General features: G+C 54.8%; 1 protein-coding gene across 1 annotated transcript; it reads right to left on the bottom strand.

Annotated features, from left to right (window-relative positions):
- Positions 1-5,398: 5,398 nt before the first annotated feature.
- Positions 5,399-12,059, bottom strand: PDZK1IP1 (PDZK1 interacting protein 1). The gene is made up of 4 exons (XM_009884639.1): positions 11,987-12,059; positions 8,077-8,185; positions 6,017-6,115; positions 5,399-5,471 (listed from the first exon to the last, which is right to left on the bottom strand). Exons 1-4 carry the CDS (start codon positions 12,057-12,059, stop codon positions 5,399-5,401), a joined length of 354 nt encoding a protein of 117 aa, XP_009882941.1.

The following is a 12,059-nucleotide window of genomic DNA, read 5'->3' as shown; positions in this document are numbered from 1 at the left end:
CGGAGCCATAACGCAGCAGCGACCAGGAGAAAATTCTTCTACTTTTCAGCTTATCCAGGTCAAACTGAGCAACCCAAACATCTTACACACACACACACTTCAAACGCTAGGAGTTTCTGGACAGCAGCATGTTCAAGATAACCTCCTCTGCCAAGCCACTGCTAAATGGCTTCAAGAGCAGCAAAAAGCAGCGTGAGGAGCCGGGCAGCACCCGGTGACACAGATCTAATCGCCCGAGCATTTGCCCCAAATGTCTCCCTGCCAGGCGGTGACATTTCTGCACTGTCTCAGCTCTCTCCCTCCATCGCCATGGCTACAGCAGCCGCCAATCCACAGGCAAGTCCTCCCAGGGTACCACCAAACCCTCTGGGAGATGCTACAAAAGCCAGCCCCTTTGGCAGGGAGACACTTCGGGGACCCTGGGACAGCCCGTAGCACCAAATATTCCCCTTTTTCTTCTTTCCCTCCTCCTTTTTACAGTTTCTTTCTCTCTTCTCTTCTTTTCTTTTTTTTTTCTTCTTCTTTTTTTGAAGCACAAACAATGGAGCTAAAAGGTTGGGTATCAGGCCGATAATCATGAATGACGTGTCGTTATTACACACCACACATTCATTATCTCCCACTCCAGCCATGTCACAGACGGCTGGAGGAGGGCAGATAACGGGGTGCCTTCATGCAGATGGCTTATTATCAGGATGTTCCAGGAGGGGCTTTAAGACAGTTAGTGATGCTGTTTGCCAGTTAAAGATTAGAGACCCCAGAGAATAATTAACAATCCCAAACCCCAGTTTTTCTGCTGGATTCTTCTGCTTTCTCCCCCCTCCCCCGTCCTCTTTAATCTATTCACTCTAGCAGGTGTAATAAAGTGATAAGGACGGGCTCCGGGGATGTTTGTTTGGCTACTACGAGTGTATAAACCAACAATGGATGGTATTTTACTTCTGGCTTTCAGTGGCTTGAATCGAGACCAAAAACTTTGCAGCCCCCTTGCCCACACACAGCCACCCCCCCCCGCCACGCTGCCAGCTCCCACCTGGGTGGCTGGGCTCCTTGCCCGGCCCGAAGGTCCACGGCGGTGGGACGGGCTCCCTTACTGCTTCTGGAGGTCCAAATCGCATTGCTTGGGTGTCGAGGTACCCAACACCAAGATGTAAACTCCAGTCTATGCTGCTCAGGGCCAGGGCTGGAGCTGGTGGCCGTTCCAGCAGTGGTTTACCTGCGTACGGCAAGTCTGTAATTAAACTGCCTTGGAATAATTCACATATCCTCAGGACCAGGCAGTGCTAACCCGCCTTTGCCAGTGGTTTAATGCAGCTACGTGCATTGATCTGTGCGTGGACATCCAAGGAATGAGGTAGGTGTCCAACTGCTCAAGCTGCTCCAGGGTTGTGGTCACAGCTGGAGCAGAAACATCTTAAACCTCCACAGCTAAAGAGCCTTGATAACCTCAGGCAGATCAGGGAAGCCTCAGGGCAAAGGTGGCTTTCAGCAAGATGATCTGCTATCTGGGGGTGCAAGGGATGAGTTGCACCCCACTAGGCCACAAAAGAAAGTTGTGATACATCTTGTAACACAAAAAGATCACCCTGAATATCTTCTGCCCAAAAAGACACTACCCAGTCCACAGCAGGTCCCAACACTGAAGGTTTTCCTGAAGCCCAAGCTTCAGAGATACTGGTGTTATGGAGCGAGGAGGAGTATGGGGTACCCACAGGTGCCCTTCCCCTTCAGTGGGCGTGAGGTGACTTGGGGAAGATATGGTCACCCCCTACGTTGTATGGAGAGAGCTGCTAGGGAGGATTTGGCCCCCAGGCAAGTTGTCTCAGCACCCGTCAGAGAGGTCACCAAGGCTGTTGGAGGTCCCCATCACCTGGGGGCTATCAGATACAGCCCTGGCTCTGGAGAGCAGCTCACAGGGTCAACGCAGTGGGCGCGAGCGCCACGATGCCAGAAGTTGCCTTCCCAATCATGCTCATCCTGCCAGGGAGGCATGAGACAGCATTGTGCCTTAAACAGCATCCCCAACCCTATCAGGGAGAGATGAGATATCCTAATTATGGCAGTACAGGCGAGGATCCGGGCCGTATCAGCCAGCACAGAAAGGTAAACAAGAAATATAACAATGGACCCTTAACACTCATTAGCTGTGTCAGATAATACCTCACTTTTCTCCCTTTGGGGCTTAAAATCTAATTAAGATTTTCCAACAATAAATTTCATTTATTCTTGCTCCCTTTTGTTCTTTTTAGGATCACATCGAGAAGCATTCGCGAGCCGGCTGCAGAGCTTGCGGGAAGGCAGCCCGCTTCGCACAGCCGGCCTCGCGTCGTGTTTGATGGAGAAGGGAAACTGAGGCAGGATGGCATCACGGACCATGCGCAGGTGAGATCCCACTGGGGAGGTAACGCAGTGGCTCTTGCAGAAGATGTTTTCCCTGGGAAAATGAACTGTGAAGGGGCACTGCCTGGGTTAAAACCAAACATCAAGGTTCCTGGGCTGGCCCAAAACATGCAGCCGTAAAGCCCCATCCCTCTCCCTGCTTGGACCTGCAGCTGTGGGAGGGATCCATAGGGAAAAGGACACTGAGAAGACCCACCGAGCCGCCTGCACGCCTCCACTCCAAACCCGCACCCGGGCACTGCCAGGGGAATGGCTTGGGCAATCCTCACATCTTCAGGGTGTGCACAGGGCAGGGAATAAACTCCCGCTGTTACTCATTATAAGGATGCCGTTCCTAACTCCTTTTGCAACCGAGAGGTAAAAATTAATGGGTTCCCCTCCTCTCGTCACACCCCCAGCCCCCAGCCCGAGCGCTGACGCGGCAGGAACGTGCAATGACTAATCCTCCTTAAACCCTGCTGAGCCAAGCATTACCGCTGAACCCCGGCTGCTTGTTTTTTTCCAGACCCGCGTGACGTTTGGCACCCGCAAGGGAAAAGTCAGGGGAGCAGCATCTATCTCGGAGGACGAGTGGGGAGGTCCAGCACCCAGCATGGGGCTGGCTCAGCCTCCAGCCGCCCCAGGGAAGGAGGTAGGAGGGAACAGCTCTGTCGTGATGCTGGGGGACGGCAGCCGTCGTGCCTCCGCACCCAAGGGCTTGACCCCTCCAACCCTTCTGCCTGTTTTCTTCTACCCCCATGGAATTTCTCAACCGGAGCTGGGATTTCTCAACGCCAAGTCTTGAGGGCGTTTTCAAAACGCTTGCCTACACGAGGCTCTTCAGGGAGATGCCTTTCAGGGTGGGCCTCTTGTTGGAAGACTCCTGTTTTACTCCCATGCCCAAATTTTTTGTGTCACCACCTGCTAGGGACATTGGCAGCTTCATCTGCGGGAAGTGAGACGATGGGTCAGGGTGGGTGGTGGCACCAGGGTCCAGCTCCAGCCCCCGGCTCCAGCCCAGAGGGCTCCCAGCAGTGGGAAGTGGCCCATTTTGGGCTGAGCTCTCCATCGGGACTGCCACAGCTTCGCTTTGGGGAATACCAAGCAGGTTGTGGTGCTTTAGGAAAACCAGGCATTTTGCAAGCCCCGCTGCCTGCACCGTGTTAGGCAGCACCTCCTCTGGGCTCAGGGATTTTAAGGTCACCAGCAAGCACAGAGGAGCAGCAGAGACCCCTTGCAGCAGGGAAGTATGTTCAGGGTTGAAACAGGCACAGCAGGAGCAGTACCGCCAGCCCCATCACCCCAGCTCCCTGTTTCTGGCATCACTGCCGGTAAATGGGCCTCCAAAGCACCTCCTGAGCAGAGGCCAGGGCTCCTCCCAGACCCAAACCCACCACAGATGCTGTTTCACAGCAGGGCTAACCTCTCCCCTTGCCTCAATGCTCAGCAGAATGCGAGAGCAAGAGGTGGCTCAGGTACCCGATGTCCTCCTGCCACCTCCTCCCCCTTGTGTTTGTACAGCCCCGAGCACAGCAGAGCCCCCAAACCACCCTGCTCCCCCCAAACCTAGGGGCTGCCAAAAGTACCCCTCTTATAAACCCCCCGTCCCATCGCATCCCATCCCATCGCATCCCATCCCATCGCATCCCATCCCATCCCATCCCATCCCATCCCATCCTGTCCCTCCCAGTCCTGCTCCACCTGCAGCCCCTGGGTTGCCCTTGATTGCAGAGCCCCTTAACCCTTTCCTCGCTGCTCAAGAAGAGGACCCTGCACACCGCGTGGGAACTGATGTCCCAGGGGAGGCCAAGGCATTACAGGTCACTCGTTTCAATCTGCGAACGCCGCGGCTCCCATGGTGGCCCCAGCGCTGTCCCCACCACCGCAAAAAACAGACCCTGGTTAATGAACAGCCCGGCAGGAGCAGGTTGCACCGTGGCCAGCTGCCCCGGGGACAGCCAGCACTGCCCGGAGCAGCCCCCAGCCACATCCTGGCAACACCAGTAAGTGATTGCCATTCGCAGCCTCCAGCCCTGGGAATAGTCCCCAGTTGGCTACTGGTCTGCGTGCTGTGGCCAGGGGGATTCAGGGAGGACTGCCTTTCACCGTCAAGCAGCACTGGGAAGTGCTGGGTTGGTGCCGTGCCTCAGTTTCTCCATCTGGTAAATGAAGGGGAATGATGGCCACCTCCCCATACAGCACCTGGCGGCGCCGGGGCAGTCCAAATGCTGAGCCAAAAAAAAATGCTCCACATTTTTCTCTGTCCTGTTGACACAGCAACACGTGCAAAGATGCTCTTGGCTTCATCCAAGTGAGAAAATAAGAGACGGATCCTGTCCTGGAGGGATCACAGGGGAAGTGGGGGTGCTGACCTCTCTCTAAGCACCTTTCCCACCCTGGCTCTGGCTTCCCAAATGTCCCTCCCTGTCCAAATGCCTGAAGGCTGGGAGCACTTAGAGAGGACAGAAAGTCCTTGATTAGCAAAATGACTCTTTGCTGTGGTATGGGCAACAATTCTCTTTATTGCTCACAGGGGAGATATATACAGGGGAGAAGGTTTGTTCTGACATTAAAATGCATGGTGCAGGTTGTAAAAAGGAGGGTGAAACAAGGAGAAGGGGGCAGGTTTTCCATCAGCAGCTCCCTGGAGGGTGGCTGGGGACGTGGGGAGGTCCCAGGCACCCAGCGGGAATCCCTCCATGCCCTGGAGCAGGTCAGCATCTCCCTGGGACTGAGGCCATCAACCTCGCCAATCAGGTGGGGTGACTGCTGGGCAGGAAAAGTGGCACCTCTGGACCTCTCCTGGGGACAAATGTCCTCATGGACAACAGCCCCCAAGGTAGAAAAACATGTCCCACAGGTGGGAAGGGAAAAGATCAGGAGATGGTGGTGCCGTGGAGAGGTCGGGGAGCCACCACACACAGGGGATGCCAGTGCAGAGGGTCCCTGTGAAAATGCCCATCGCAACAGTGGGAAGCAAAGTGAGAGGAGGAAGGAGGGAGGATGGCTGGGGCTCCTGCTACATGGCAGTGGTGACCACCTTCTCCTCCAGCTCCAGAGTGTTCTCGTAGGCGTGCTGGCTGTCTTTGGACCTGCATTGGGAGGGAGAAGCACAGAGGTGAGCTTGACCCCAGCAAGACCAGCCTCTCTAAAGCCAAAGCCGGGGCCCTGAACTTGCTGGTGCCAGTCGTGCGGTGAGCGAGGGGCAAGGTGGGGAGGGCAGGAGGGGTCCCCCTGCCAGGAGGAGAGCCAAGCAAGGGGTGGGAATTGCTCTGATTTCTACTGAGGACTGTTTTGACAGTCAGCGTGTGCGCGGTGACCTATGGCCACTTTTGATGGTTTCCCCTGCTTGAAAGGTGTGATGTAGCATAAGAAAAATGCGGTGTAGCAGGTTGCAAGGTGGTGGATGGACAATGGGGCTCAGCTGCAGGGATGGGGAGAGACTGGGGAGGGGGAGGATACTCCCTCACTGCCTTCTCTTTAGCCCCTGGACAGCATAAGAGCCCAAAAAACTGGTACATGGGACACCTGACACCCTGAGTGGGAGAGGCTGCGGCTCTGCATGTCCAAACCATCCCCAGAGGAGTAGAATAGAGACCAGGAGCCATGGGGAAGAGGTTCTGAGCAAGTCCTTTACCTGAAGTCGGCTGCAGCGGTTAGGTATCTCCCATCGTGGCCGTTGGATGTGACAGCATCCTGCTTGTCCTCGACACTCACCACCGTCTCGACATTTTCCCTGGAGAGGGAGAAGAGAGGAGCTGAGATGGAGAAACGGAGGGGCCATACCTGGGAGCAGCTCGTGATGGTGACAGCAAAAGGAACTGCTCCAACACCACAGAGACAATAAGGGACCTGGATGTGTGATCCTGGCCTCGGACACCCACCTCAGCCCCCCTTCCCAGCAGGACACAGGCAAGGAGAAACACCCTTGCAGCAGGTTTGCAAGGGCTGTGCCCAGACGCCGATGCCACCCCCTGTCTCTGGCGCTGGTACTCCCAGCGCTGGGCTGGCACTCAGCAAGGCTCATTTGTCAATATGTGGGATTACTTTCTCCCGCTAACAGGTTTTTCCAGTCTTCTTCTATGTAATCTGTTGCAAAATAGTCCCCTACAGTCCCAACTGACAACGAGAGAAATTCCGAGGCTCGGCCGGCGCCTCAGCCCTGACGCAGGAGGGGTGTACGCGTGCACATCCGTGTGTGCAAAACCCAGCGGCTTCCTCTTGGATGTGAGTCTGGATCGCTCGCAGAAGGAACCGCAGGGCAGGGACCGGGTGTTCACCCTCAGCCGGAGCCCAAAAACTCGGCTCTGGCGCAAGCCCATGAACTGAACAGCCCTGGGAGGCTTTAGCCACGGTGGGTGGGTGCAGGTCCACCCTGCGTGAGCATCCCTGCCTCCTCCAGCGCTCTCCCAAGGGCGATTCGGGAGGCTTTTCCGAGGAACAGACTGGCATAAACAGGCAATGGCTTGAGCTGATAGCTGCTGTCACCGTGACAGCGTGGAGGGGGGGGCTGGCAGCACGCCAGGCTGCCAAGCCTAGCTGCCGGCTCTTCTGAAGAGAGGCCAGATTAATTAAAACAAGCCGCCATTCCCCCCCCTCCAGCCCTCTTCAGCATCCTCTGCCTCCAGGCTGGGAAGAGGCAGCCGGACACTTGGCAGCGGTGGGAAACACCGTCCGTGCCTCCCCCTCCATGGGCTGGGGGCTCCTCCAGTTTGAGGACAAAGGTTTCTCTTTGGGAAACAAAGACTGCAGTTGCAAATCCGGCCGTATAAATATATACATACACAGTGCATTATGCATTGGCCCTGAATGCATCCCAAAGGGCTCCCTTTAAGTGCATCTGGGGCAGAAGCTGGCTTGCTGAGCATCGGGGTACACCCCAAGTCCCCATCTCCTCAGCCCGTAGAGCCTGCAGGGGTGTGCAGATATAAGAAGACTCCGGCACCTTTGGGGGCAAAGCCCAAAGCACCTGTGTTGGTGCAGAGGAACTGGGAACCAGTCTATAAGGCACTTCCGATCTTCATCCCCTGTTGACTTTGGTCTCAGATTCAAGATCAAATTACTGCTAATTAGCCAGTTAGCCCGGATCAGCTGGGCAGGAGCAACAGCCTGTGGCTTCACTTGCCCAGCAGCAGGCAAGAGGTAACCGGTCTCACACAGCCTTTTTTCTCATGAATAAGGCCACTTCATTCCCCTGTGCCATGGGAGGGTGGAGAGTACTGCCACGGCTCGGCTACCTCTCTTCTGCTGACTTGGACGGGTCTGCTTTGCAGATAAAGCTGTTTTGGGCTTGTTTTCTCATGGATATAAGGCACCTGAGAACTGCAACCCCCAAATCTATAGGAAACCAGGCTCAGGCCAGCCCCCCGAGATGCGTGCCCTTGTAAACCAGCCACAACGCTGCTGCTCTCCTGTCTTTCTCGTGGTAACATCCGAGTGCTCTGTTTGAGGTTGCCCCTGTGCAGGGAGCAGGGGGGAAGGACGGCGTACGCTCGCATCTGGCAATAAGTAACAGGGAACAGAGACCAGGACAGTGCGAAGAGGACAGGGAGAGCAGGACAGGGAGTCTTTGCTCTCCCTGCCTGGCAGCGATCGCGGTGTTCCCAGCCCTGGCATGGGGACGGAGGTGGCTGGAAGTGACCCGTGCAGAGGCAGCTAAACCCAACCCGGAGCAAACCCCGGTGCTCCCACACTTACACTTTCTCCTTACACCAGAACCTATTGACCACGAAAGCGATGGCCACCAGGACTAGAAACACAACCACTGCGATGACACCCTGCGACCACGGCTGGAGACTGCCCCGGGCTGCAGAAAAATAAGAGGACACATGTTAGAAGTACATCCTCAGGCTTTGTCTGCCGAGCTTCTCCCGTCCATCTTCACCAATGTCCAGCCAAGAACTCGGTCCTGCAAAGCTGAGCAGAGCATGTTGCTTTTAATCCAGGCAGGCTTACCTGAGAGATAGCAATGAAATAAAGGGCAAATAACAGCAGTTTCACTGGCATTTGCATGTGGAGCGCGATGTCTTGAAGCTTTTTGGCCCCATATGCACATACATATACGTACGCAGTGGGGCGCAGGTGTCTCTGGGATGGGGGGACAAAGGGCTTGGGAACATGGAGGGAAGGAGGGAGGATGTTTGCCCAAAGTGAAAGAAGGCAAAAGGGTTTCAGCAAACTGTTTATTCTCCATCCCCAGATGCCACAGATGTCGTTTCTGGGTTATTCTCCAAATACTACCTGGTAAAATAAGGGTCCCTGCAACAAGGATGGCGTAAAATGCAGTTGTCACTCTCACAGCAAAAGGTCGCCTGTGTGGATTTCAGTAAAATGTACTATTCAACAAGTTTCCAGAGCAGCTAACTGATTTATGACGGGAAATTGAAGGCTGAAGCGTTCAGAGCAACAGCCTCCAGCGCAAAGGCCAGGCAGGGCTGGCAGGGGGCCAGGCGACAGGAGGGGGGGTGGCCAGGAGCCGGCCGCCGCGTGCTCAGCTCTCCCAGGGTGGGACAGCCTCATGGATTCCTTTTTCTCCAGTCAGACCTGAGCAGTGATGCAGCCTCAAATGGGAAAGCTGCGGGACGTATTCCTGGACATGGGATGAACTAGAGGGTAGGGGGATGAGAAGAAGAAACCTTGTACCAGTCCTTGCCGGGATGGCTGCTCCTCTCCTCCCACTGGCTTTTGGGCAATGGAGCACTTAGATGTAGTCAAACCCATCCTCAAGTGTTTTCCTGAATATCAGCACCGAAAGGAGACCTTGTCCAAGCAGACACATCCCTTTGGGATTTAATTGCTAATTTATTGAGGCACAGCTTTTCCTCTCTCTGCTGATGGAGATGCCAACCCTTGCACAGAGGTCCCTCTGCACAGGCAGACGGGGCAGGAGGAGGATGCTCCCTGCCAGCCCCACCATCAGCCTTGGACCACTTGGACCCAGCCCCTGCCACCAGCTGCCCCAGCATGGGTACTTTGGTACTTCAGTCCAACTCGGGAGCTTTACGCTAGCTGAACACTTCATCTGTCTCGTGGGAGACAAATCTCTGCTATAAACAGCAAATAACCTTTACTAGTGGCAATTAAGGCAGGCGTGTGCGAACTCCTCATCCACAACCAGCTCCACACCGTTCTCCACCGCTGACAGCACTCATCTCCTTCCTCTGGTTTTGGGGAGGGGACCTGACCTTTGGTAAGACCTCCAGCTCCTTGGATCCTTACTGCAAGAGGCTTTTATTTAAAAACAAAACAAAACGAAACTCTTTTTTCCTCTTGGAAGTGGAATCAGCCTGGCCACCTGACTCACTGCACGTGCCAGCCCAGAAAGCGGTGGCACCCCCAGAGTGAGCAGCCTGGAGACCATCCCCGAACAACGGCCTTCAGCCTTCCCGCCTCCCTGCAGAGACACTTGCCACGTTTACTGCAAGGTCGCGGGGACAAAACTCAAGCAGGAGGAATTCAGGAGGAAACTCCCTCTTGTATCAGACTGTTTTGGCTGAAATCCCATCGCATCGGCAGGCTGTTGGTGGGGGTACCGGGAAGGGTGGTGGCAGTGGGGAAGAGCAGGACTTGGTCCCCTCCTGCCCTACGTGATGGGCAGGGATGCTCCTGCCCCTGCTGCCCATCACCCCCATGGGTGCACCCCCCAACACACCTATTGCCTCCAGGCTGAGCTTCGCTTCGCTTTGCTTCCTCCCTCGTTCTGCCCTTGGCTGTTATCTCAGCCAGATTTATTTATTAGTTGTAATTTATTTTTCCTGTTGGGGCCCCGGTTTCCAGCCTAAGCCTACGAGGGGATAGTCAGGTCCAGCCCTCAGTGAGCTTTGTGCCGGGGTTAAGGGAGTTCAAAGTCAACCAGGGAGTGAAGTCAGTGATGACTGAAAACGCCAAATTTGCATCTCGTGATCTTCAAGCAAAGAGGGCGAGAAGATAAGTGGTAGGAAACCTCCACCGAGCAGCCGTGCTCAGGAGGTAGTGTATGTTTTTGCAAGCAAAACCTCACTCAGATGGCTGTTTTCCACCAGGTTTCAGAGCATCCAAAGCAAAAAGGAAAAATACCAAAACCAAAATCAAGAGGTTCTGGTTTTGAGAGACCGCATAGAGCCTGGCTGCAAAGAGAGATGAGGATGGCAGTGGGAATGGCAAATGCATCCACATCGGGCTGAAGTACCCCCCTGGGCGCTGGGAACTTGCGTGGGCATAAGAAAGGAGGAATGGGAACCAGGCAGAGGCAAGAGCTTGATAGCATCTTCTCGGGGAGTGAGTATGCGGATGGCAGCCCTGGGGGGGACCGCCTGGCTGGAGCCTCATTGGAGCACACCTTGCTGCCCTGCCAGGAGGGACAGCCAAAAGGATGAGTCTCACCTGTGGAAAGAGGACTGTGTTCCTGGAAAAATGCTTTACCAGGGATGTCCCTCCTGGGACAGCCTGTCCCTCCGGTTCTGCCACCTCCTCCCTGTTCCACCCCATGGCAATGATAGTTTTTTCCCTCCCGACCAAGATCTTCTAAGCCAAACTAAGCAATGTGGGATCTGCAGCCCCGACAGACGTGTGTCTACAGCTACAAACAAGACCAAGTGCAGATGGCGATATAAGCCTTTGCACGTGTTGTGACTCCGTTTCCATACTCAACAGCTGGTTTGAAGACACAGATCTGCTTTTTGATACATCTTCCCTGAGTGCTTGGAAAGCGCCGGCTGGCCCCCGTCTTTTCCGCTCTCCGAGGAAGCTGTGCCATGCTCTAAATCCTCATTAAAGGTGTTTTTTGTTGTGTTTTTTTTTTTTTCTTTCCAGTCAACAGCAAAACTTTCAATCCTGCTGACAGTGGAGACCCCAGACTGTTAAATCCTCAGCAAGTTGGTAAACAAATACAGGATTTTTTTTTGGTCAGGGCTGGGGCAGCAGAAGGAGAAAGGGGGAGGGAATTTTCCAGGACTTTGGCAGCATCAGATGAGTTTTAATTACACCTCGTTATTTGTAGCCTTAGACAAATCCTTCCACGAATTTCCTAAAAATAATGCCCTAGTCATAGGAAGTTTCTTTCTTAAGTGTTCGGGAAGGGAACGGGAGGGCAATTTGCAGAGGAAAACATTTGCTCCCTCACCTCAGCAGTGATCAAAATTACAGATTAACAGGAAAACCTGCGAGCTCGGGGAGCGACCCAACGCCGTGCTTGCCCAGGGACGTGAGTGAGGAGAAAGCAAAAAAAAAAAAAGCCTTAAGAAAACAGATTACTCATCTCGGTGCCACAGTCCTGCCGGAGGTAAATCAGAGCTGCTTTATCTCCGCATAAGCAGGAGAAACAAACCACGGACGGCAGTTTCAGCCTTCAGCAAAACAGGTAGAAAGTCTCCGTGTCCCAGTGCCGATGAGACCTCCCAACCCACTGGACGCCCACCCGTCCCCATCGCCTGCTGATACGAAGCCAGAGCTGAAGCTTGGGCAGGAGCTGGGATGTTTTTTCTCTTCTTAAGAGGCTTTTTCACACAGTTGTCCCTTGTCCCCAAAGCCACCCCACTGAGCAGCTCCCACCCGCCTGGTGCTCGACGGCCCCTCTTGCCTCCCTCCTGCCTCAGTTTCCCCGGGAGGTCAGGCAGCTGCCTGCACTTACCTTCCTGGCAGCAGGCAGGCTCCGGCGGCAGGAGCAGCCCCAGGAGGAGGAGGAGGAGGCAGCGGGCAGGCAT

Source organism: Charadrius vociferus, unplaced genomic scaffold, assembly GCF_000708025.1.
Source record: "Charadrius vociferus isolate BGI_N301 unplaced genomic scaffold, ASM70802v2 scaffold163, whole genome shotgun sequence".
NCBI lineage: Eukaryota > Metazoa > Chordata > Aves > Charadriiformes > Charadriidae > Charadrius > Charadrius vociferus.
The sequence above is the reverse complement of the archived record's forward strand: the minus strand, read 5'-3'. Positions and strand labels throughout refer to the sequence as shown.

What these genes read in the sequence shown, in the direction of transcription:
- PDZK1IP1 (XM_009884639.1), bottom strand. Translation starts at nt 12,059, where the DNA reads ATGCCTGCCCGCTGCCTCCTCCTCCTCCTCCTGGGGCTGCTCCTGCCG. An exon ending in TTCTGGTGTAAGGAGAAAGT is followed by an intron (nt 6,116 to 8,076) that starts GTAAGTGTGGGA and finishes CTCCCTCTCCAG; the next exon opens with GGAAAATGTCGAGACGGTGG. An exon ending in ACCGCTGCAGCCGACTTCAG is followed by an intron (nt 5,472 to 6,016) that starts GTAAAGGACTTG and finishes CTCCCAATGCAG; the next exon opens with GTCCAAAGACAGCCAGCACG.